This window comes from Homalodisca vitripennis, chromosome 5, assembly GCF_021130785.1.
Source record: "Homalodisca vitripennis isolate AUS2020 chromosome 5, UT_GWSS_2.1, whole genome shotgun sequence".
Lineage (NCBI taxonomy): Eukaryota > Metazoa > Arthropoda > Insecta > Hemiptera > Cicadellidae > Homalodisca > Homalodisca vitripennis.
In genome coordinates, this window is record NC_060211.1 from 9,222,815 (window position 1) to 9,250,680 (window position 27,866).

The 27,866-nt window shown below is 35.0% G+C and overlaps 1 protein-coding gene across 1 annotated transcript; it reads left to right on the top strand.

The window, feature by feature from the left end:
* The first annotated feature begins 1,562 nt into the window (after positions 1 to 1,562).
* LOC124361770 (troponin C-like) lies at positions 1,563 to 27,309 on the top strand. The gene is made up of 6 exons (XM_046815736.1): positions 1,563 to 1,678; positions 4,090 to 4,114; positions 12,850 to 12,993; positions 20,753 to 20,872; positions 26,865 to 26,996; positions 27,110 to 27,309. Exons 1-6 carry the CDS (start codon positions 1,676 to 1,678, stop codon positions 27,136 to 27,138), a joined length of 453 nt encoding a protein of 150 aa, XP_046671692.1. The 5' UTR covers positions 1,563 to 1,675; the 3' UTR covers positions 27,139 to 27,309.
* The last annotated feature ends 557 nt before the right edge of the window (positions 27,310 to 27,866 follow it).

A 27,866-nucleotide genomic window follows, 5' to 3' on the forward strand; every position in this document is an offset into this window, starting at 1 on the left:
CCAACTTACCCTAGTGTCTCACTTTCACTTGTGCTGGTGATACGTGTGACAGTATTCTTTGCCAAATTGCATATAGTACTAAACAATCAAATTTTCTTATTCCAAATTGAAAGTATACTTCCAAAACGTCTTTCAGAACTTGGTTTCAACTTCGTTTAATATCTTCAAATGTAAATAAAGTAGATCTGATAAGTTAGTATGTGAATCGGGTCTAACATAGGTATAAAACTACGTTATCAATGGTCATTAACATATGTTTAGTATATTGTCGTAGAGTAATGAGTGAGATCGTTTTCATTCAGTGTGTTCTTCTAAAGTTTGTGAGACTTAATACTTCGGAAAATCTGTAACACTTGAAGATTGTTTGTGCTGGTTCGAAATAATGCAGATTTCAGCGACCTTGTAAATAGATATTTTCCTGCAATGCCGTGGTGAATACAAGTGTAAGCAAGAAAGTAAGACATGCCAGTGTCGGAATGCCGTGGTGAATACAAGTGTAAGCAAGAAAGTAAGACATGCCAGTGTCGGAATGCCGTGGTGAATACAAGTGTAAGCAAGAAAGTAAGACATGCCAGTGTCGGAATGCCGTGGTGAATACAAGTGTAAGCAAGAAAGTAAGACTTGCCAGTGTCGGAATGCCGTGGTGAATACAAGTGTAAGCAAGAAAGTAAGACATGCCAGTGTCGGAATGCCGTGGTGAATACAAGTGTAAGCAAGAAAGTAAGACATGCCAGTGTCGGAATGCCGTGGTGAATACAAGTGTAAGCAAGAAAGTAAGACATGCCAGTGTCGGAATGCCGTGGTGAATACAAGTGTAAGCAAGAAAGTAAGACATGCCAGTGTCGGAATGCCGTGGTGAATACAAGTGTAAGCAAGAAAGTAAGACATGCCAGTGTCGGAATGCAGTGGTGAATACAAGTGTAAGCAAGAAAGTAAGACATGCCAGTGTCGGAATGCCGTGGTGAATACAAGTGTAAGCAAGAAAGTAAGACATGCCAGTGTCGGAATGCCGTGGTGAATACAAGTGTAAGCAAGAAAGTAAGACATGCCAGTGTCGGAATGCAGTGGTGAATACAAGTGTAAGCAAGAAAGTAAGACATGCCAGTGTCGGAATGCCGTGGTGAATACAAGTGTAAGCAAGAAAGTAAGACATGCCAGTGTCGGAATGCCGTGGTGAATACAAGTGTAAGCAAGAAAGTAAGACATGCCAGTGTCGGAATGCAGTGGTGAATACAAGTGTAAGCAAGAAAGTAAGACATGCCAGTGTCGGAATGCAGTGGTGAATACAAGTGTAAGCAAGAAAGTAAGACATGCCAGTGTCGGAATGCCGTGGTGAATACAAGTGTAAGCAAGAAAGTAAGACATGCCAGTGTCGGAATGCCGTGGTGAATACAAGTGTAAGCAAGAAAGTAAGACATGCCAGTGTCGGAATGCCGTGGTGGAATACAAGTGTAAGCAAGAAAGTAAGACATGCCAGTGTCGGAATGCCGTGGTGAATACAAGTGTAAGCAAGAAAGTAAGACATGCCAGTGTCGGAATGCAGTGGATTGGGTTATGCACAAACAAGCCGTTTGGCAAATCAAGTATTGTACAGTTTGTTGTGATTTATAAATACAGTGGTACGAGAAGGAGGGAGACCCCGCAGCACACACAGACTGTCCGCCGATACAGAAACATGGTAAGTGGTTCCTCACTTCAACCGGCTTCAATCATTGTGATTCTTGGAAAATAATTAATTTATAAAAATTTGTAATAAAACCGTTTATACGCATAACTGTAATCAATTACTATTACTTAATGAGAAAAACACAGCTTAAAAATGAAAATCGCTTGAAATGCATTAAAAGTAGCATTTTTCCTGTTTTCAAAAAACACAAATTATTGCTAATTGTACTTTGTGGCTAGTTTTAGTTAAAATAAATTTATATAAAAAGCGTAATAACTAAATTTGTATAAATTTATAATACAAATAGAAATATTTATGATAAAATAACTTTGATTGTGCGTAAACACACTTAAAATACTAACTCGTTGACAATTTTGTACATAATACACCCGCAAGATATGTCCTCTTAAGTATGTGCGTTAAATATGACGTCATTTCAATTCACAATACAGTGTTTTTTCCCACAGAAGTTATTAGATTTTTCGTATAAAAATATTAAAACATTCATTAACTATTTCAGCATTTCACCAAAATTATGACGATTTGAATTAGAGATCACGTTTACAGCCATAAGAATATGTAAAATAGGAGTGTAGCAATTTGTTAAAGAATGTAATTATAGACTGAATACATGTGATTGATTTTAGCATTAGTAAAGTATTAGGCCCTGGTCTATTATGTATAGACTAATACTATTTGTAATCAACCTATGCTATATATTATTTAAAGAACCGCCATAACTATCTGCATTTTATGCTCGTTTTTGTGATATATAAGTCTGTGCCAGTCTTTTAAAACGGGATAAGCGATGGAAAACGGTACAATTCGAGAGACTTAGGATAGCAAAGTCCTCGATTGTGAAGGGTTAAATTCTTCACAAACTAAACGTCCAGATGCTGATTGTCAAAACTCCACATTAATATTCGGAACTAGAAGAATAGAAGTGCAAAATCGTATACGTATCAACCACATATTTCTGCGGGAATAAACAAATTGAAAGGGAACTTACTATAGAGAATGATAAATTATAACATACACTTGAATAACATTCTAATAATAAGTTTTTCTACGAAACAACAATTCACTAGAAATTAGTTTTTGAATATTATAAATATGGAAATCGAAGAAATTTAAACTAAAAAAATACCCAGTAATTGGTGAAGCTGTTAATCCCATATAAACCTAAACGAAATTTAATTTTTAACTGCTAAAGGTGATTTGAGTATTAAGCAAACATTCTCATAAACAAGAACAAGCTCATAAAATAATCAAGTACCTCTTGAAGTCTTCGGTTACTTTGAAGATTATTGAATGATCAGATATAATAACCCTATGCGTTTGATTTAAAGTATTCCATTCCTTTTAAGATCATTTAAATGATCAGTTATAATAACCCAACGCTTTTGATTCATTTACGTGTACTTATTAAAAATGAGTTATTGTAACACGATTCTAATTCAATAATCTGTGTGTAGTTATTAAGTATATTTATTTATTTCACAGCCAAACCCTTGGACTTTGATTGGAACCACAGTTAAAATGCCTAGTCTAAAACACAATCCTTAAAATTAAATCTGTTAAAAATATAGTTCTTGTAATCAATAATAAACAAGTATAGTACGGTATAACAAGTGTTATTAAAATATTAATAATATTTTACACAGTATTCAGCAAAATACGTAGTTATTTATCAAATTTTCGTAGTAATAAAATTGATTAAATCAGCGAATCATTACTAAATTTGTAACTAACAAATGGCAATAATTTATATCATGTGCAGCATGTGCAGTACTAAATCTGGAATCTTGAATGTTTTTTTTTTTTTTTTTTTTTTTTTTTTGTAAAATCACATAGTGAAGTTTAAATAATTTCTGACTTATATATATTGACACATAGAAAAACAAAAGTTGTATTAAAACAATCTCAGAAAGAATTCCCATTTCTAACATAAATACGGAAAAAGAGAACTTGTGTAGATATGTTACTACAGTACGAGACATTGCAAGCCGGGGTTGAGGCAAATACACTGTTGTTTAATGTATTTAGTCTTGAGATATATTGTTTAAACTTGAGACTGCGATTAGTTCTTGCGATAAAACAAGTACTAAAGTTAATAACTGAGATCTCTTTACATTATTAATAAATAATTAACCAAAATGCCCAGGCTTCCAATGACATGTCTCTTACTATAATAGTACGTCTCTTTTAATATTAACATAATAATATGAAAGTTTAATACATTTACATTAACTTCTTTAACCTTATTTCAAATACATTTTTGTGGACCAGTAAATGTAACAAAAAATTAAACAAACCAGCTATAAAATTATAAAAAGTATTGTATTACTACAAAAATTCATTCATTGTACCCATAAGACGCAATGTAGGTTATTGACATGAAGTAATTTGCGACAATTTTTCAGGAGAGTGACGAGGAGAAAATGCGGGGTGAGTAGTATGTTAATATAGAACTACGTTAACATAGTAGTACGTTACTATAGTAGTAAGTTAATATAGTAGTATGTTAATATTGTGTTTGTTCAATTTGGTACAATGTAGTTTATTGTACATCAAAGATCGTTTTCAATTCAGTACATTCAGCAATATTCACAATTATAATGTTCAAGAATTGCTCCGAGAATATCTACAATAAGAGTATTATCGTACTATTAATAATATTTTAGTAGTAGTAGTTTAGTAGTATGCTCGCAATTAGTACTAAATTTTAAAATAATTGCATGGTTAAATTTAGAAAAGTAGTTGAAAATTTGAAACTTTAAAATATTTAAATACTTGTTGTTGAAATGCGTTTGACAGCAACAATAAACAACTTTGGAACCTCAAGTGAACAAGTTAAGCATTAATCTGATTACAGTTTAATTGTACAGTATCTTTATTTATTCAGTGTCACATCGGTTTACATTTGACCCTTAGCTTAGTAAACATATGACTTGTAAAATCAGTTTTAAAACGTTTCTTAAATCTAAAATATACTAATTCTAATATATTTAAAATTGACGCTAATCCAAAAAAACAATGATTGCAATGAATACATAATGTAATATCAAATCTAAATTAATATTATTTTACAAAGAAGTGCTAGTGTTGCCTTAATTGAAAATATTTCTTCAACGGAGCAGTACACCCGATCTAGGATGTGATGCTTTACCTTCAATGTAATGCTCTGTTATGTGTTTTACATAAAATGTTCACAGGCTGTAAAGTTTGTTTACGTTATACATTGATAAATATTATCACCTGAAAGAGGTACGGGTTTGTTAAGGCAAGTCCACCATGCACTCTGTTTGAACCTGATCGTCGTTTTTTATTTTGTGACTCTAATCGGACGGCAGGCAGGGTAGGCAGAAATGTGATAATGTGGTGACGAGTGGACTGTACCGCATCGAGTTAGCCGCATCTCGGTCACTATCAATAACCTCGGTCACTATCTAGAACCTCGGTCACTATCTAACCTCGGTTATCTAGAACCTAGGTCACTATCTAGAACCTCGGTCACTATCTAGAACCTAGGTCACTATCTAGAACCTCGGGCCACTATCTACAACCTAGGTCACTATCTAGAACCTCGGTCACTATCTACAACCTCGGTCACTATCTAGAACCTAGGTCACTATCTAATAACCTCGGTCACTATCTAGAACCTTGGCCACTATCTAGAAGCTATACCTCGGTCTCTATCTAGAACCTCGGTCACTATCTAGAACCTAGGTCACTATCTAGAACCTCGGTCACTATCTACAACCTCGGTCACTATCTAGAACCTCGGTCTACTATCTATACCTCGGTCACTATCTACTATCTATCGGTCACTATCTAGAACCTCGGCTTAAAGGTCACTATCTAGAATAGGCACTTCTACACTATCGGTCACTATCCTAGGTCACTATCTAGTCACAATCTCGTCAGTCATATCTATCTATCTAGAAACTCGGTCACTATCTAGAACCTAGGTCACTATCTAGAACCTCGGTCACTATCTAGAACCTCGGTCACTATTTATAACCTAGGTCTCTATCTAGAACCTCGGTCACCATCTAGAACCTCGGCCACTATCTAGAACCTAGGTCACTATCTAGAGCTTCGGTCACTATCTAGAACCTCGGTCACTATCTAGAACCTCGGTCACTATCTAGAACCTTCGGCCACTATCTATAACCTTGGTTACCATCTAGAACCTCGGTCAATATCTATAACCTCGGTATCTATCTAAAATATCGGTTTGCTATCTAGAACCTCGGCTACTATCTAGAACCTAGGTCACTATCTAGAACCATCGGCCACTATCTACAATCTAGGTCTTTATTTATAACCTCGGTCAATATCTATAACCTCGGTCACCATCTAAAACCTCGGCCACTATCTAGGACCTAGGTCACTATCTAGAACATCGGCCACTATCTACAACCTCGGTCACTATTTATAACCTAGGTCTCTATCTAGAACCTCGGTCACCATCTAGAACCTCGGCCACTATCTAGAACCTAGGTCACTATCTAGAACATTGGCCACTATCTACAACCTCGGTCACTATTTATAACCTAGGTCTCTATCTAGAACCTCGGTCACCATCTAGAACCTCGGCCACTATCTAGGACCTAGGTCACTATCTAGAACATTGGCCACTATCTACAACCTCGGTCACTATTTATAACCTAGGTCTCTATCTAGAACCTCGGTCACTATCTAGAACCTCGGTCACTATCTAGAACATCGGTCACTATCTAGAACATCGGACTATCTAGAACCTTGGTTACCATCTAGAACCTCGGTCAATATCTAGAACCTCGGTATCTATCTAGAAATATCGGTTTGCTATCTAGAACCTCGGTCTACTATCTAGAACCTCGGACACTATCTAGAACATCGGTTTGCTATCTAGAACATCGGATTGCTATCTAGAATCTTGGTCACCATCTAGAATCTCGGTCATTATTTAGAACCTCGGTCACTACCTAGAACCTCGGCCTCTATCTACAACATCGGTCACTATTTATAACCTCGGACACTATCTAGAACATCGGTTTGCTATCTAGAACATCGGATTGCTATCTAGAATCTTGGTCACCATCTAGAATCTCGGTCATTATTTAGAACCTCGGTCACTACCTAGAACCTCGGTTTCTATCTAGAACATCGGACACTATCTAGAACATCGGTTTGCTATCTACCTCGGACACTATCTAGAACATCGGTTTGCTATCTAGAATCTTGGATTGCACCATCTAGAATCTCGGTCATTATTTAGAACCTCGGTCACTACCTAGAACCTCGGACACTATCGAGAACATCGGTTTGCTATCTAGAACACCGGATTGTTATCTAGAATCGGTCACCATCTAGAATCTCGGTCATTATTTAGAACCTCGGTCACTACCTAGAACCTCGGCCTCTATCTAGATCCTCGGTCACTATCTAGAGCCTCGGTCTCTATCTAGAACCTCGGCCACTATCTAAAACCTCGGTTTGCTATCTCAGCCGTGTTAGGGCCGTGTGTGGTGACCGACCAGATTTGATAGTATAAGGAAAATTATTGACCGAACATCTGTGCGTCCCATCTTCAAGATAGCATGGCCTGGTTCATCGGACCGAATTAAATAGTGTATGGGGGGGTTCAAAAGTTTTTGTAAGTTTAGTGTTTGTACATTTTTAAGTAAGTGGAGTTCTAAATATGTGGACTCTAGCTTAGCAGAGTTGTTAGATTATCAATACAGGAGCCCGGGTTCGAATTCCAATTTAGGTATTGACATTTTCACACGCTGACACATAATCATCTACATTTATGTAGAAGTAATAAGCTAAACCTTTTTAAGGAAAACAGGGGTTTCCGAATATTTAACATCGTTTAGTGATACAAAAAAATTAGTAACACTACGTTTCGTAATCTGCAATCTGATCTCATCCTCAGGTGAATAACTAAACTAACACGTAACTACTGTAGAATATAGATTAAAATAAAGGGATCATACCAGAGCGTTGTGGCACGCGTAAAGCAATAATCACAACCATGTTGTGTGTCAACTCCACTAACTCTAGTACATGCATTAACCATTAAAACCTAACTACACACGCGTTCACAACGCTCTGGTATATTATGATTAATTTGACCTATATTGTAGTTATGTGTTAGGTTAATTGTTCACCTGAAGAAGAGACCAGATTGCAGATCTCGAAACTGATTTTTTTATCACTGAACGATGGCAAAATTTCCGGAAAGTCCTAGTTCCCCCAAAATCCTTCCACCTAAAACAAATATACCTTTCCAGGTTGAACTACAGTTCATTCAAAAAAACGTGAGTGTGAGACAGCTGGCCCGAGGAACAGGTAACAGCTGCTTCAGGAACATCAACTCTGGCACCTGTCTGATTTCCAGATTACTTTTTCTCTTAAATAAAAACAGTCTGAACGTCTAAAATTGTTGACTTGTTTCGACATATTTCTAGGTTTGTCAACATTATATGGATCACATACCAAATAAAGAATCTGAAACTATATCAACATTGATCATCTCATCCTTCGAAGAATGTGAAGATGAATATTTGTCAGAACTGCATCTGGTATCGAATCTTCTTAAAAATAAAAAAGAATCGCTAAATGTGCTGCTAAGTGCTATTATTGAGAACTGCTGGACCAATGCGGCTAATTCCTTTTTTATCGCCGTTGAAGTGCGAGTGCGAAGTTATCGGTAACTGCTCTTAAAATAAATAATAAATAAAGTATACAATAAAATATGAATAGATATATTTTTATACATGTGACTTTCAGGCCTGTAAATAAGTAGAGCATCATCCCTTGAGAAACTTCGACATTTAAATTATACGAGGGTCGTCCACAAAGTAACCTCCGTTTTGAAATAAAAAATAAACTAGTTGAGGTACAAAAATTTTATTATATAAATGTTAAAACTGCAGCTTTTCTCTACTTTTCTACATATTCACCATACAAATTCAAGCACTTATCATATCTTTTAACAGTTTTTTAAATTCCGTCTTTAAAAAAATCTGCCGCCTGAGAACGTAGCCAACATGTTACAGCGTTTTAAAGTTCTTCATCACTCGCAAACCTCTGAGATTCAAGCCACCGCTTCATGTACGGGAAAAGATGAAAATCACAGGGAGCCAAATCCGGGCTGTAGGGGGGGGGTGGTCAAAAACGTCCCATTTGAACTTTTTCAAAAGTTCTGTCGTTCTTTGAGCTGTATGAGGGCCGGCGTTGTCATGGACAAACACAACACCAGATGTCAGAAGACCACGACGCTTGTTTTGAATCGCTCGTCATAGCCGTTTTAAGGTTTCACAGTAAGCTGGAGCTGTAATGGTCGTACCACGCTCCATAAATTCAACGAGCAAGATGCCCTTAGCATCCCAAAAAACTGTAGTCATCAATTTTCTCGCTGAAAAAGATTGGCGAGCTTTCTTCGGCTTGCTTGGCGAAGCGGTATGACCCCATTGCATTGACGAACTACACCTTCGCTCATAATGTTTGAGCCATACACCGCACTCAATTCACGATGAATTTCAGCTGCTGTGTAACTTTTCGACCACAGAAATCTTATTACACCACGCACTTCACACGTGGCGGGATTTTCTATCACGGCGCTCATGTTTTTACGTTGTACCAAAAGAACGCGCGATCGCACGATGCTCTCCCTTGCACAGCTAGAAGCGTACTGAACGGCTGCGCACACCGATGTGAGAATGGCGGCGCTACCCCCACTACTTATCGCGCCACGCCCAAACGGCGGTTACTTTATGGACGACCCTCGTAGCACGTTATCATGTGAATTCCTGCACCTAATTTAAAAAATAACAACGTTACTATAGTCAATGTATGTTTTAGCATGAATCATGTACACCTTAGTTAAATATTTGTAGTAAATAAGGTCATACAATCATAAAAAAGGTTCGTAACATATTTACTTGCCAATTGCCTAACTAACAAGACGACAACAAACTTAAACATTTTCGTGTACTAAAGATATTATTTTATAGGTAAGGTCTATTAGTATAAATAATTTGTTCGTTGTAGATTAATGCTAAGGTAAGCTGTGAATTAAAGGATAAATCAAATAGTTTATATACGTTTATTACTAATATGTATTACCTATACAATCACTGTGTTTGAAGTTTATTTTTGACGATGGAAGGATTGTGAAGGAAACAGGATTTTTTCCGGACATTTGCCATCGTTCATTGAATCAAAACTGATTTTTTTTGTTTCACCGAACAATGGTAAATTTCCGGAAAATCCTGTTTCCTTCACTACACAATCAATTACAAGCCTATTTTTCCTATCTATAAATCGACTTGGGCCTATAAGAAAATAATTGTTATTTACAAATAGATACCTAACGTAAAGGAAGGGAAATACGATAGCCATACTATGGGAGAAGTGTAGTATTCTCTGTTACACAAACTGTCTAAACTAATTTTCCCAGAGTGGACCACTTTCCCAGAGAATAGGCTGTTAAGGGCGCATGCACACGTACTTACACACGCAATAACTGTCAGACGTGTTTATACGTTCATGTGCAAATTAAACTGCCAGCCAATGTTCCCCTTCAAACTTAACCTCCTATTTAAGCTGCCGTGTAAACAATGCTGGTCACAATAATTAATGTGCTCTTGTTAAGATACGAGATATATTTTTAGGGAGAATCTAACACTTATTGACATATGACGGGCTGAGGAACTGGTTCCCAAGTATACAAAACGTTTGGCGTGGGCTAAATACGTGAATTTTTATGTAAAACTTTTTTTAATTGATCTGACGACTAAACATATATTTTTATCATGGAATTATTTAATTTTTTAATAGCACTAGAAATTTTGGAAAAAGAACATAAACATAAAATGTATATTCTAAAATTGCATATATTACAATCTGAAATTTTATATTATTTGTAATTGTGTACAAAATATGAGTTCTACGTTGTATGAGGTCGTACATATAGTAAAATCTTTAAATTTGTGGCAGAATAGATAAGGTTAAACGCCTGTTGTGAATTATAGTACTAAATTCTCAGCCGAATCCCATAGAAGGACATGCCCATAATGAAACACGAGTAACCTAATGTGTTATTATTTCACACGTTAAAATCTCAACTTATGACACTAAGTTTGTTTACAAATTTGTTTGTTCACTATGTATGTTTGTTAACGCCCTTCCAAGTCCAATGCACCATCATTGAACTTGATGTTTCGTATACTTTCGTGCAAACTTTTCTGTTTATCGTGCGGACAGAAATAGAAATTTCTCCAACTCCTCTAGCGATAACGTGATAAACTCTTGTTTTTGGTATTATAATTTTGGTTAAAATATAAAAGTAGACGATTTTTAAACACGCAGTGAAATTGTGATGCATGGAAATGTGTGGTAACGTGAGGATACTACTGGATTTGAATCCCGTCATGTCCGCCATTCCATGTTTCTACTGACACTCTTCAAGATTCTCTCCTGGAGGAGAAGTCTTTGAAAGAGCATGACATTAAATCATAAAACAAGTCCATAGGCAAGTCGATATTCACATAAGTCTGTATAGGTAGCCTTACAAATATTTAGAAATTCTGTCATTTTTAAACCTTGAAACATATTTTTCATGTAAAGTTATGAGCATGTACACTTGTTTCTAAAACCGTAGGCTTGGGTTTGTGCAATCAATCATTGCCTCAGTTGTGCACCTGATAAGACAATGAGAATACCTGTTGTAGATTGTACTACTTTTTGTAGTCTGGGTGTCTTTGATGTCGAAAACGATGCGGGGGGTTCGTTTGGAGCGTCTTCGTTCTACGACATCGACTATTTTTGGATCCCTTCAGATGAACATGGCTCCAGATTTCAGGAGTCAAGTCTGTAACAGCATCAGATTTCAGATGGTGCAAGTAAGAGAAAGGTGGATTGGAACTAAATTCAACATTCACATCAACAGAAGGTTTAATTAAAGGTTGGTCTGCTAATTTTAGGTATGACGTTTCAGTAAGTTTTCATATGAAAAATTCTCCTTTCGGTGTATTGGTAGGTTTCGTCCCATTTCATGTGATTATTTTCAAGACCAGCAATGTAGAACAATTTCCAACTTTTCTACTACAATCTTTTTTCTTATATTCTTTAATTCTCTCATTTAGAGTTTTGTGTCATTTTTTCTTTGTTTTTGGCGAAACTTTGCCTAAGAGTATCTTGTTTTAAAAGCGGTTCTAGTATTGAATTTCCTCCCTACTCTTCTACTTTTCCAGATAATCCCAGCACATAAGGATTTGACATGTACTTGAATTTTTCTTTTTTTGTGACTCAGGGGTTCTTCTATTATATATTTTGCACTCATAGAAGGAGCCAGAAAATAGTCACAGAAATTACAGCAATTAATTATCGTGATTACAAAGATTTCCATAATACAATTGTACACATGTCAAAATTTTTTAAGGCTGCTATTTTAAAACCTTTAGACATGTAAAAAAGTAAGAACAAACAGTATTTTAAATTATCTAAGGACTTCAGTACTCTTTCTTTGTGTCGCTCCAAATACGCAATAACTTATATATTACTATTTCTTTTCCAAACATTGAACAATAACCATCTTGAAACTTTAATGGAATTAAAAATATGCAAGAATAACAGTTATTTCAAATTGCCTTATATATTTAGAAAATGTATCATTTTTCATATATATATATATATATATATATATAAGTAAACAGTGAAGTTGAAATGTTTGTACATATTCGGTGCCGCCATTTTGAAACCTCTTATTTGTAGAGACTAGCTAACGACTTCATCGAAGCTATATGCAAATACTGTATTCGTACCAAGTTTTGTTTGAATCTATTGAAAATTGGCAGTTGTCGTGATCACAAACTTGCATTATATTGCAAAAGCCCATATATACCTAAATATAAGTATACAAGATTTTGGGTTTTGGAGACCATGATTGAAAAAATAATAAATATTTTCCGGAAATCCTGTCATAAGGGTGATATCAATAGGCATATTTCTATGAAATCTACATAATTTATACCACAACACTAACATGTCTAAATGTTATATCTAAAATATGATTGGAAAACGCCCAAATTTATATAAACTTCTCCATTGAAAACCTTCGAAAAAAAATTTGTAGTCTTGTAGTAGCACTTAAAACTAGTAATAAACGTAGCTGCGTTTGTCAACAGTGATGCGCAAAGCATTCCAAGTCTGTGATGTCAACAAGTCCGGCTTCATCGAGACCCTGAAGATCAGTGGTATCCTGACTACCATCGGCCAGGTGTTCGACGAGGCAGAGCTGCAGGAAGTCATCGAGGAGGTCGATCCTGATTGTAAGTTGTCCTCATCTCATTTAGTATAGAACTTTTTGGCTTAACAACTTTACGAGTGTTCAGAGATATTGAACTTTACGGATTTACGTGGTTGATTTGGCAAAACGAAGGAGTCGTAGTAGAATCGTTGACACCAAAGATTACAAACCCATTTCGGCTCTCCCTCTCTCCCTCTCAAGGACAAGAAGCTTATAAGTTGCACTTACTCCTAAAAGGACATTTGAGCTGCTTGCAGAGTGACAGGATATTCTGGGTGGGTGAGGTGTGAGGGTAGGGGCTCCCTCCTGCCGAGATCCATGAGGAAGGATTTTGGATATTAATCTCAGTCATGTTTTCTTTAGAAGAAGAGGAAGCCAGCTCTATACCAGACTCTCCAGTCAAAGCGGGCAGGGGTGACACGCTCTTATGTCTGGGCTAGCAACAGCCTTTTACACGTAGTGAGCCCCACCAACTGGATCTACCCTTGCAGCAATATCTCGATATTTTTGGTCAATAATTTGCCACTTCTGAACATCTATAGGATTGACCAAATTTAAGTGACACATCGGTTTTTACTCTTACCAGTTTAAGTTATATTGGAAGGTATAAACCAGCCAGAAGTGAACCCTCCTGGGGTCGGTAACAAATGTTACCGTGCATTTCCGACTTTATATACATCTCCTCCATTATTACTTGTATCAAAAAAATGTTCACGACCTTTCAAATTTACATAGACTTCACTCAGAAGCAAGAGACTACATGTTACCAAAACACATTTTTATTTCTTTATTTTATATATCGCAAAGTTCGAACTCATTTCTATTGCCTAACAGAATTCTATTTGGAAAAAGGTACTCGATGCCATGTACAGCATATAGAAGGCGAGCTGGATTATAAAAAAAATCCTATATGGATTCACTTGCGTTTTGGGCATTAGAGTACAATTTGAAGGATAGTGGAGCGTAAAGATACTATACTCACTATAACTAATATAAAATCGAGCAAAAACAAGTGAACTCCGTAGTAACGTCTTGATAACACAATTTAATTCATAACTGTCTTGTTAGAAAATTTTAGGACACTTTGTTTGTCATATTGTTATCAAAAGATTGGTAACTCTGATTACTAATTATAGTGTAAACGGGGTTTATGAATATATTTTATTTGCTGTGTGGTTTATCTATTTCGTCCATGAAAGAGATAGTAAGGTTAGAGACGGCTGCTATAACTCATTATCCATTGAAAAGTTAGTGAGAAACAACTTCTACGTATTGTTTCTAAAACTTACTTCATAACGAGTTACAATTCGTTTAATGAGCTCCTTCATAAATAAGCTTATACACCAACTTCGGGAAGAAACATTTGCCTTTATTTCGTCATAGGAACAACGTATTGTAGAAGTGACCTTAAATACTGAAGTCACAAAGAAGATAACGATCTACTTCTCTTATCGAAATTTTAACATATATTACGAAGATAACTAAGCGTGTATTGTGTGCATCAAAACAGTAGAATTGTGAAGGAAACAGGATTTCCGGACATTTGCCATTGTTTAATGATACAAAAAATCAGTAACACTACGTTTCGAGATCTGCAATCTGATCTCTTCTTCAGGTAAATAACTACCCTAACACATAATGACAAACTAGGTTAAAATAAACAATTCATACTTCAAACACAGTAGAATTACAAGCAAGCCCTACGTATGTGATACGAAATAATTCCACAGCAGTTGAAATTGATAAAACATTAATCTATGAATAATATTTAAGTAACATGTAATGGAATTTACCGCATTACCTGAGATGTAAATTACACATCAGTACTGCCACATTTGACTTAAATGCATTTCGTAATTTGAACTCTATTTTTCGTTAAGACATGCACATTTCACTTATATTATACACGTATAGATTTAAAACATCATGATCCACGTTGATCGAACTCCTTATTTTCGAGACGTTTGGTAAATACAATTAAAACGATTTAGCATCAATTCAGGTATATCGAAGAGTAAGTCACAACCGGAAATGAATTTTCGTTCTAGCTTTAATTAATCCGTAAGTGAAATACAGCACCGGAAGTAGACGCTTTCTGACAGTAGTAGACTTCTCAGTCTAACGTATATACTTATACAATTTGGCTTAAATATTATATTGGCAAAACAGACATTCTTGGCAGTAAGAAAAACTAATCGTTTGTTTGATATTGTTACCAAAATTCTGAAAGACACGATATCTGAAAGAACATCTATAAAGAAAATCTTGAAGGAAACAGGGTTTTTTCCGGAATTTGAAATCGCTCTGGTCTGATTAGTTTATTTTTATACCTAGTTTGTAATTATTGTAAATTTGTTAGGTTAGCTACTTACCCAGAGAAGAAGATCAGATTGCAGATCTCGAAACGTAGTGTTACTGATTTTTTTGTATCACTGAACAATGGCAAATGTCCGGAAAATCCTGTTTGCTTCACAATCCTTCCATTGTCAAAAAAAAAACTTCAAAGAAACAAAATCATTTCGAAAATGTCTAAAACCGGAAAGGAATTTTTATTTAGAACCAAATCCTAAACCTATTTGAAATCTATTTAACGTAAGGAATGTTGAAATTGCACATCAGCTAATTTCAAAATCTATGCAACCAGTCAATCTTTATACATAGACTAAGGTGAATCTCTACTACCTATTCCTTTTAAAGTTTCATGGCTTTGTCAAACAGTAGCAAATTTGTTTTCTGTGTTATTTATTCGAGTTTTCTCATTATTATTTCTGGAGTTTGAGTTCTGTTTAATTTTTCACTTGATAATTTTCGAGCTATTTTTTCTAATCTCTTCTGAATCGCTTTTTTTGATATGGAACTGACGACAGCTGTCACAATACATACAACTGAAATATGTTAGTTTTCTTTTTGTTAATTTTAGTTTTTTAATATTTTATTTTCAATAAAACAAATATCCATAAATCTCGGAAACCCCCGGATTGTTTTGCATTCAACCTCACTATAAAACCGTATGTATAAGCCTTTGTATATTGTTTATCGGAGCTAAGGGGCAATCTCAAATTTAATTATTTGAATACTGTTGATTCGATCCAGGTGTGTTCCTATTAGCGCAAAACTTAAAATAAGGGCTACCCGCAATTTCGCTTAATCTGGAATCCTCCTAACCATGAACACACACACAAACACACGCGCGCGCGCGCACACATATCCGTTCGAAAAATATTATATAGGACTCCATCTTATTACATCATAAGTGCTTTCACTAAGAAAGCTACGATCTTCGACTTAATAATTCCACCTCACTGTTCTAAATTAACTTAAGTGTTACTGATATCGTCGAAGCAATTCAAAAACAAAGCATGTATTCTTTGGAGTATACGTTGTGTGCGAAGCTGCATCAATTCATAATCATCAATGTACGAAATTGAAAATATGGATATAATAAAAGCCTACATTTGATACATTATAAATTCATTTATTAGAGTTCAAATAAAATTTTACATTTCTATAGGACCGCCTTTTTTAAACAAGCAACTATGTACTTTGACATTTGTTATCTGAGACGTAAATTGGAAATCAATCGACAAAACAAAGATTAATTAACTAGATTAATGCTTTATCGAGTAACTCGAATCTCGAAGCAAAATTATAGAAATGTGAATCATATTGTGGAAGTAATTTTTGTCATTCATAGTAAATTAGAAAGGTTAGGTTGTAATTTCTAGACATCCTGCTTATACTTCATACTGTATAAGCTTGTCTGAATTTTGTTTCAATTTAGAAAATATGAAATTAAGTTTGTCTGAATTTTATATTTATTATTTCAATTCCATAATATCTCATTACTTTTATCTGTTGCATATTTATTTATTCAGTAACACAAATAATAATGTACTTTTTATACTAGCACTTAAATTTAATAATATTTATATCAACGAATACTACGTGTATGATTAATGCTGTTTATAATAGTAGACAATATCACCTGTTACTATAGCACTGCTATAATATGTAATGTTTTGTGAAATAAAGATTTGAATTGAATTGAAAACTGAACAAAATGAAGGGACTTTCTTAATCCATCAATAACGAATCTGTAGATATAAAGCGAAAATAAATGCTTAATTGTTTTAAGGAGTACACTACTACTTAACCTTACAAATAAACAATTCTTTAAAAACAAAATAGTAGTTGTACTTTTCTATTATAATTTTTTTTGCTAATTGCATAGTGATTTTGCCTATGCACAGGCTGCTTGCCCATATAGACTACTTTAATCTATTCATTTTTTAAATTCTAGCATTATATTTCCATAAACTGTAATGTTTTTAATATACTGTAATTTTTTCTGTACTGTAAATAAAACTTACTTTTATTTCAAAAATGCAAATGTTATGTTGTCACTAACTGTTATAACACTAGTTATTGAATACATATACAGAAGTAGAATGTTTATGTTACGTAAATGTGTACTAAATTGACATTTCAAACTTTCCAAAAAGTGGGGAAATTTTAATTTTCCTTGTTGTTTCAGTACAATATTCTACCATAAGTGCCTCATTCCAAATTTATTCAGTGGTGAGTCCACCACTAGTTCAGTGACGTGTTTAAAGTTGCAATTTATAAGTTATAAATGTACAATATTTAACATATGTTGAATATTGAACCAGTTTAAACATCCGTATTTCAAACAGGATTCGCGTTGTTATATTATTTATATTACTTTTTTTATTCTTCATTTATAAAAAATATTTCTTGTAATATCGGCTCTCTTGTAATAGGGTCCCGATCGCATAGTCACAAAATGTATCAGCAAATTGATGTTACTGTGAGGTGTGTAAATATTTATGAACCGTCTCTGAGTGAATAGTCTCTCATGTCAGATATTTGAGGTGCTTTAATGTTGAGGTTCTCTAATGTTGAAGTGCTCTAATGTTGGCTTTTGTTGTAACAAATTATTAATTTATACAGTTTTCAAGGCGCGTTTTCACGTTTTCAATATTAAACACAGTTTGGGTGCTGAACACTATATAACATATCTAAGATATAAACTAAATCAATGAGGAAGAAAACGGGCAGCAATTAATTATATACAACACCATTATAAACTACATACGTTGGTATTGAGCATAAAAATATAATCTTGCGCCTCAGATCAGGTTTAAATTGTTGACGCAGGGCCAACAGTTTGACTTTGCATCAAAGTACAGTTTAATAGCTTTTGAGGAGGCGTCCAACGAGATTAACTTCAAACGTTGAATTCAGTTGTTAAAATAAACATCTCAGTTCTTAATATAGAGCGATGTCATTGCTCCACGGTACATTCTCGGAATCACATGATAAGCGACCAAATAAGCTTTTTATAAATGTGCTTAAAACATGAGAAAAACGAAGCATTATTTTTAATTTTTAGTCGCTAACTAACTGAATTCTTAGATAAGCTGGTGTGCAGCAAAAGGTCTTTAGTGGGCTTAAACATCTTTCATACATCGTGTATGTTACATCTTTCAGTATTATAAACATAAATTAAAGTTTTATTTCATTAAGTAAAACTTACTTCGTTATGCAAGACCTGTCTTTATAAATTCTAATTTCAGCTTGAATGACCAATATCTCCAAATACAAACATTTAATATGAAGATATTAAGTTATATAAATATTATAATAAATGTACAATGTTTACACAGAACAGTTGATAATATGAGAAATTTTCTTTTACTTAATATTTCAGAACTTTAAAGGAATTATGTTGCTACTTAAAGATTAATGGGGTGTAGCCCGGAAGGATTTTATAAATAAGAATATTCGTCCCAGGGATCTTAACAATCTCCATGTCAAATTTCAGCGAAGTCGTTTGAATAGTGTTTGGTTGAATAAAACAATCAAATTAATTTTACAGACACACAATAATCATAGTACCGGTAACGTTTGACAAATAATTAAAATTACTAAATGATGGTAATTACTGCTCATATTTAAAAATTGAACGATAGAAGACTTAAATGTTTTCGGCTGATGTGTCCTGCGAAAAACAACAACATTAATGTACCTTATTATAAAGTGGTCTAAAATTCAAGATTAAGTTCAACCATAGATAATTTATTTTAAATACAAATATACATTTTAACTTAGCGCCTTCAAATAGTGTTTGACTAAATAACCAACGTAACTGTCTTGTACTTGCAGTTTTAAATATGCAGGCGCTTTGAAAACTGTGATCTAAATTTAAGTGGGTGACCACCCCTAACACTTCGATAGTAGCCGATTCTCAGACCTACTGAATATGCATATAAAATTTGGTAAAATTCGGTAAAGCCGTTTCGGAGGGGTAACTAACAATATATACAGGGTGTCCAGCAACCATTCGAACAAACTTTGCCACATTGTTCAGCAGGCCAAAACTAACAAATAATGCAATATAACAGGTGCCCTATTTCGCTTCGTTTAGCGTCTGTCTGTCTATATGTGTTTTTTTGGAAAAAAAATTACTACTCAAAAACCACTTAAGATACAGAATTCAAACTTAACAGTTATGTTAACCTAGTGTTGGTCCTTTTCAGTGAAAAAAATAAAACAAATATCTCATTGCATTTCAAAATGGCGGCCGTTCAAAATTTTCAAATTGTATTAGCTTTGAAACGGCTACTTTGACAACAAATTCACCAGAATAACTTTTTTTAGCATATTTTATTACCAATTCAACAATTTTTGTTTCAAAAAGATTGAATAACAAATAACTGAGTTACAGCACCACACGTAAAAACAGGTTAAATCCATGCATTGCAAGTACATACAACAATGTAGTGGATTTTTACGAATAAACTTTTAAGGTTCTTTATTAAAATACTGAACAATTATTATATTATATATATATATATATATATATATATATATATATATATATATATATCCGTTGGTCTGATATTAGCCTATACAGATCAAAAAGCGCATACTTCAGATCCTAGTTATCTAATATTTGTCTAAACTATCCCGGTGCCATAATTGAGTGCGCTTTTTTGCCTCGATAAAATATATTTGTGTTATTTTAAACACAAATATACATTTTTACTTAGCGCCTTCAAATAGTGTTAGGCTAAATAACCAACGTAACTGTCTTGTATTTGCAGTTTCCAATATTCAGGCGCTTTGAAAACTGTAATCTTCTAAATATATCTCGATAAAATATACAGTATATACATAGGCCTAATAAATTAGATAGTAAAATTGTCCTTGATATTTAAATATCAGTATTGATCAAGCACTGCATACTTAATATTTGCTAAACTTTACAGTTAAAAGATAAAATCTTTAACTTACTTACATCTGATTTGTTTCACAGATTTATCCAATTTTCATCACTTTCTAAGTAGCTAAAGTACTGAAAGTTTTCTTGAAATACGATTCAGGAGTACATACATATTGTATTTGATTATTTTAGTTCAAAATTTTCGAGATAATACGTTTTCTAAGTATGTAAAAACTGGAAATTTGCAGTCACAAAACAACTGTTTTTCATCGGCTTTGAGTTTTACACATACAATTATTGTTCATCGCATATTTTCCTTTTCTATTTGTTTGGTTTGACTCTCCCTCCTACTCTGTAGTGTCCTATGGTTTTATTAATATCTGTATTCTATCTTTAGTATACTCACTATCTCATAGTCTGATCAAATCACAAACAATGACAGTGAAATTGGATGTAATGAATTAAAGTGCTTGAAATATTCTTAAATATAAATACTGTAAATCAAACAAAAGTAAACATTTATTTTCAATTGCAGTGACCGGGAAGGTAAATTTTGACCAGTTTTGTGAGATTGTATGGCATTTCCTGGAAGAAGAGGATGCGGATGCGATGCAAGCTGAGCTCAAGGAAGCCTTCAGGCTGTATGATAAGGAGGGTAATTATTTTAATTTATTTCTTAATTGTATAACTCAATTCCAAACTTGGCCAAACCCATAAACCGACATTTTAGAGAATCAAAATTTGTTATAAGATATAAAAAATGTAATTAAAATATATAAATTTTAATGATATATTTTCTTAGTTTTTAAAGCATATACGGTCTCGACATTTTTGCATTATTTCAAGATATAATAGTAAAATAGATAAATTATTTCCAAACCAATCTCAGCTGTTCAAAGACCAATTTTTGTTTGTAAAAAGACAATCGTTCATTAAACAAAATAAGATATTTTAATGTGCCATCATAGCACACTAACCATTTCACACTTGATAATACTAGCTAGATCAAGAATTTAATTTGAAAACAATATTTTGCGCGAAAAAAAGGTTTTTTAAAATACCAAAACGTCTTATAACCAAATGTTCCATAAATGTTTTCCGCAACTTTCTTTCTTAAAGCCAACGCTTTGACTGAAAAGAAAGGCATTTATCAACCATATTAAATGTAATTAGAAAATAACTGGTGACCAAAAACTTTTCAATTAGGGTATGAAATATTAAGGTTCACTTTATCTACCCGAAATTTAAAACTGTATTTGTAATTTTATCTGTACAGTAATTTTCCGATTAGAAATATCTTTAGAAATAATATTGTAAACTATATATTGTAGCACTATCGCTATTAAGCCCCCCACACACTATCGAACATGTTGGTCGAGCAGTTGGGAACCCAACGTCTTGTCGAACATATTCGAGAGTGTGTGGGCTCCAACCCAACATGCGCGATGGTTTTTGTTGGGTTGGATGCTGGGTACGACAGCACCACCCAACTCCAACCGCGCGCCTGTCATGTTGGGCTGTGTGTGGGGGAACTGTCGAGCGGCTCGACTGGCTAGACCTCAGTTTCCCTAGTGCAGTGGCGTAGTACTAGATTTGTTATTTGTTTTTTCGGAGCGAGGCCAGTTTCATAATGTCGTTTAACGATAATAAACCATTTTGGTGTGAGTTTATTGAACTTTATAGGAGCAACGAGCTTTATGGGACATAAAAAGTAAAAAATTATTCCAACAAAAATATCAGAAAAGAAGGATATTCCGTTCTCGTTGAAAAATGCAAGGAAGTTAATCCGGATTGCGACGAGAAATTTGTCAAATCCAAAATCGAAAACCTTGAGGCATCGTTCCGAAGAGAGCTGAAAAAGGTTGAAAAATCAAAGATTACCGGAAGTGGTCAGGATGATGTGTATGAACCATCTCTTTGGTATTTTGATTTACTGCCTTTTCCATAACAGACCAAGAGGTAGTCAGGAAAGGTGTATCTTCGATCGGCAAAAGATCCAGAAGTATTGCGTCCCTTGAAGAAGATGAAGAAGGAGTGGACGACGTGGAAGCGGAAACGCAGGACGAAATAACCAAAGTAAGTGTCAGTTTAATTGTTACCAATTTACTGTTTATTACTTTCCTTATTTTTACTTAGGATTGAGCGCTAGGTCATTATTTGGACAACACCTCGTACGGTTAAGTTAGATTACAATAAATTATATTAAAGTTAAAAACAGCACAAAACTAATTTATATATATAAACAGTATAACATTATGTCAATGATGTTTGAAAAAATTCAACTTTATTCCTTAATTTCGTAGTACGTTGCAATAGACTATAATTTTGCCCCCAAGATAAAAACTATTTAATAATTATGATAAATAAATAATAATAAATAATTAGGATAAAACTCATATCCTTTGCGTGTTAATGTTGTGCAAGTTTTTCTAACATTTATAGATATTCAGTCATTTAACTTAACCCCACAGAGGTGTAGCCTTGAGCATTGCTCATGGTGATGAATAAACGCGTATATTTCCTAGGAATTTCATCTGTTTTGGTTTTACTTCTATCTACCTTCCTATTTATTTTTTACTTAGAACTGTCTTCAGAGTAACATACCTCAATATTAAAAATATCGTGGGTGACAAAAAGCTCTTTGGCACATGTTTGAAGGGTAATATAAGTTAATTTTTTATCTAATAAGTTTACATAATAAAAGTTAAATTTCAAGAAAATGAATATATTAATCAAAATTGCAATATATAATTGCAATACAGTAATATTTAGGCATACGTTAAAGGGAAAACAAATACACTTTAGTTTTTTTTCTAAGTTCAATATAATTAAATAAACTACAACATTGCTTTTTTCCAAAAGTTAGCGAATTAAAATATAAATAAGACACAGTTATGGTATCTAAACGAATTAGAAAAAAATGTACAAAGTTCACCAATATTTAGTTATCAAATTGAAAAAGATAGGACTACATAGCAAAATCAACATATTTTATAAATTTTTGTTGTTGTTAACTATATCATCGCACTTGTTTACACTCAATTACCGAACTGTCAACGCTTATTAATCATTTTTTTTTTGGAAATCAACACTTCCTTCGTTGTTATAGAAACTTTTATACCAACCTCGAACTGCATTGGCAATTGATTGTTCTCTGCCATCTCGCCTCATTCTTTTAAACCCAAGAAGTTCTTGCGTGTTCTGCCTCCACTCACCCTCATTTAACTGGCCTGCTGAAGTGTCCTCCCAATCCACACTACTTTGAGTTAGGTAGGTTGGACTTTTCTGGCGTAGAAAATTATGTAAAGTACAACACGCCAAAAACAAAGATTTCTGCCCTCTCTACACTAACATTCATTGTCGAAAGAAGGACTCTAAATCGAGTCGCTAAGATGCCAAACGCATTCTCCACCACTCTCCTAGCACGGCACATCCGATAGTTGAAAATCTTTTCGTCGTGGGTGATTCCTTTGTTTGGATAGGGCTTCATAAGATTTTCCTTCAGAGGAAAAGCTTCATCTCCAAGGAATGTAAAAGGGAGGCAGGCAAACGTCCTCTCCTGTCATCGAAGCTTGTTGGTGACGGCAAGTGCAATTCCTTATTTTCCAGCAACTCTCCAAAATCAGTTTCCATAAGTACGCCCACCATCGGATACTCTTCCATTAGTACCACAATTTACATAGATGAATTCATAATTAGCATTGACCACAGCAAAAAGAACAATGCTGTGGAACCCTTTGTAGTTTGTAGTAGTAGTAATGACCCACTTTTCGGAGGTTGACGAATCGCTATGTGTTTTTCCGTCTATAGCGCCGACACAGTTTTCAACTTGCCAGTACTTTTTGAAGTCCACAGCTATGTTCATCCAGTCCGATTCATTGCAAGGAAACTGCAAAAAGTAAACATAAAAGTTAAAATTAAAAAATATATTAAAATTAACAATGTTATATTGAGGTAATATTGATTGACGTGCTGTTATATATAACTGTTTTAAACCCAGTTTTTGTGTTTTTTACAGGCTCAAGATGACGCATATACAGGGATACACGCTGATATACGCCCATCACCATCAAGTACACCAGTAAGTCCGCCCATCAGTATCAAGTAGGTCTAACACCAGGATCAACTACTCGAACAAACCGAAAAAAGATATCTGATTTTGAAAAGAAACAAGAACGATTTTTGGATACAGCTACGTCTGTCCTATGTAATCAGAATAAGTTCCGGGCTTTTGGAAACAACGTGGGCTTCCAACTGGAAGATATGGACCGTCAACAACAAGTAATTGCAGAAAAGCTTATATCTGATGTTTTGGTTCCACGGTAAGTTAGGGCAGTTTGAAAGCATCTGCGGCCATATTGACAGAACAACAGCCAACCCAACGGAATATACCATCACTTAACCATTTTATGGACACTAATCAAAAACAACAATCCATATCCGTATAGGCCGGCTGACGCTGAATAATTTCTTACAAGATCAAAATTATCAACATCAGACATCAGTTTTGACCCATATTATGTGCAAAGCCAAAATCAACCCTACTCAACATCAGGTACAACGACAACATCTACAACAACAAGTACAGCAAAAACATGTACAGCAACAAAAAGTAGATATTTCAACCTCAAACTGTACGTTGTCCTAAGAATTTTTCTTTACCAGAACCTGCTCAAAAGTCAAACGGCAGCAACTAAACCTACCGCAGGTCAAGCACTAGCGATTCAAGAAAAAACTGCTCAACAAGAAGTTCGGAATGAACTCAAACAGTATTTGAATCTACCCGGTGTCAGCGAGGACAATGTATAATAAGTTGCTTTTTCATCTTTGTTTGTTCGTTTTGTTTTATAATAGGCTATTACATTGACAACAGCATCTTCTGTTACAGCTTTTTTTTTTGTTATTTGATGACTTTAAATTTGATGTTTTTTGAAAAGTTTATAAAAGATAGATTTGAAAAAAATAAATTTTTTTTCTGAAATTATGTGTGTTTTTTTAGACCTAAAAAATAAGTAATAACGTAATAGGATAAATTTGAAGCAAAATAGGTTATTGTCGCTCTCGGAAGATGGTTATACTCATTTCGTACCCTCCTGCTTTATTCTCGCGCGACAATAACCAATTTTGCGCTCAAAAAAACAATTGTGTAAATTATGGATTATAATAATGTAAGAAGAAAAGAGTGAGTTTAAAACTAATTAACAAATATTTGTACTTACCTTTAAGAAATCTTCCTTTAGAACATCAAAAATAGCTGCACAAGTTTTTCTGGTATGATTTTTCCTAGTGCTTGCGGAGATATTGCACAACTAAACTTCAGATTCTCGTAGCTCCTACCACTGGCTAGAAACTGGAGAGTGGCTGCAAGACGTTCTTTTGCAGGAATTGAGGTTCTCAAAAGGCTATCTTCTTTTTTCTATGTGCTCACACAGTCTTCCGAATAGATATTCAAAGCTTTCCTCGCTCATCCTTAGATAATATTTTGAAGTCTTGAGGCTCACTAATGGCAAGTTCAGCAAGAAGCGACATATGGCTAAACTTACTCCGGTCCAAAAACCATTTTTTAGACCACAAGCGTCGATCTTTTTTCTTCTTTTGTCGTTTCAGACAAAAAGCGCCAGCACAAACAGCTACACTTGTCTCGAAATCCATAATACAACTGACAAGACACCCAACCTGCTCGATCGCACACGTTCGACAGTGTGGGGGTAAACGTCTAACTTGACAGGTTGGGCGTTGGGGTACGACGCCAGGTCAGGTTGGGTGAAAATGTTCGAAGGTGTGTGGGGGGCTTTATACCATTATCAATTAATGAATACAGCTGAAGAACAAGGAGACACACCCCCGCACTCATGAGTACGCAGAGTTGCAGCTAGCCCAGGTACCTGTCGATTTCGTTCTACTAGGAGGCCACATAAATATTGTGTTTTTTTACCTCAGTAGCGGTTTTTGTGAAATATACATTGTTTTTTATCATTTTATTTGTAATGATGTTTAAAATCTACATATATTATTCGCTTTGGGATCAAATTTAAAAACTAAACATTTGTATTTGGTTGGTAAAGTGCGCTATAGATAAACCGCTCGCAAAGAAACCTGCGCAGAAGCAAATATCTGTGAAGCCACGCGCAGAAGGGGCCCTCCTCGAGTGGTGGGGAGTGGGACAAGCATCTCCTCGACTCTGTTTTAGCAGCTGTGTGAACCGTGTCTCGCTCGCGCCAATTTATTTACACTGCAGCTACTTACCTATTCTATAAGTACAGTATATTGTATTTTTGTGTGAAGGCGTATACAAGTGTAAATTGTTAATTGAACAGACTAATGTAGCCATAGACGTATCCAGGGAGCTTGCGTTTTGGCGTGAGGTTAGCCGCTAAGTGGCAGTTCAGGTCAGGGGATAGAGCAAGCGGGCGAGTACCGAGCAGTGGTGGGGACACTGGGAGAGGGCTGCATCACATCACAGCGGCGGAGGGGTATTTACCCCACCCTGCGTGAACTAAACTCGCCCTGTGGCTTCTTTGTAAGCGGTTTACCTATAGGACACTAGCAAGGTCAGTCCTAATCCCCTGCACTTGTGTGTGTGTGTGTGTGGGTCCAGCCGTACTCTCTGTTTGATAGTACTATATGCAGATCGTCGTGTGTTGCAGGCAACGGATATATAACGACACAGGTACTGAGGGAGATCCTGGCGGCCCTGGACGACGCGCTCAAACCCGAGGACCTGGACGGGATAATTGCAGAAATTGACACAGACGGCTCCGGCACCGTAGACTTTGATGGTAATTCACTACTTCATATCCACACCATACAAAGTATTGACAGAACTAAATACGGAGACATTGTAGATCGCTAATGGTTTATTGTGTTTTCAATTTCATTTAACCTGTTTCAGAATTCATGGAGATGATGACTGGGGAATGACTTTTGACTCCAAGCTTCTTTATAAGAACAAGAAAACGCACGTGTACGTCTTATTCAGTATTTTCCAAACAAATTCGATTTTGTTGGTTGTGTTCCGATGAGTTATATTTTATTTCCAGTATTAATTTTTGTAAATGACATAGTATTAAATGTATGATTATTTGTTACGAAGTTGATGTGATTTATTATTCATTTTATTATAGTTTTATGAAAATTACATTTAAACTAATAATCTTTTAGTGTAAACATTCAAATTTACACCCAATTTCAAAATGATTTAATTTGTTATTAAGCACTTCTGGCTCGTTTATACCTTCCAGTTGAACCTAACACTTGGCACAGCAAAAACCGATGTGTCACTTAAAATTTGGACAACCTTATGGATGTCCAGAAGAAGCACATCGCTAGCCGCAAATGTCGAGATTCTGGGGCACAAGGGGTAATTCAAAAGGTCTACTGCAGGAGATGACTGTTGGAGTTGGTGGGGTTCGTTCCCTAAGTATCAGAGGTTCTTGCTAGCCTTAACAAGGGTGTACCATTCCCTGCCTGCTTTGACTGGAGGGGCTGGTTCAGAGCTGGCCTCCCCTTATTCCGGGGGGAACATGACTTTGAGATTAGTGCCCTAATTCTTCTTCATGGATCTCGATAGGAGGCGGCCCTTACCCCCTAACCTTACCCATCCTGAATATCCTGTCACTTCTAAATATATATGACCGTGAAAAAATAAC

Coding starts and splice junctions, on each gene's coding strand:
- LOC124361770 (XM_046815736.1), top strand. Junction 4,115..12,849: donor TGACGAGGAGAAAATGCGGG/GTGAGTAGTATG, acceptor GTTTGTCAACAG/TGATGCGCAAAGCATTCCAA. Junction 12,994..20,752: donor CGAGGAGGTCGATCCTGATT/GTAAGTTGTCCT, acceptor TTTCAATTGCAG/TGACCGGGAAGGTAAATTTT.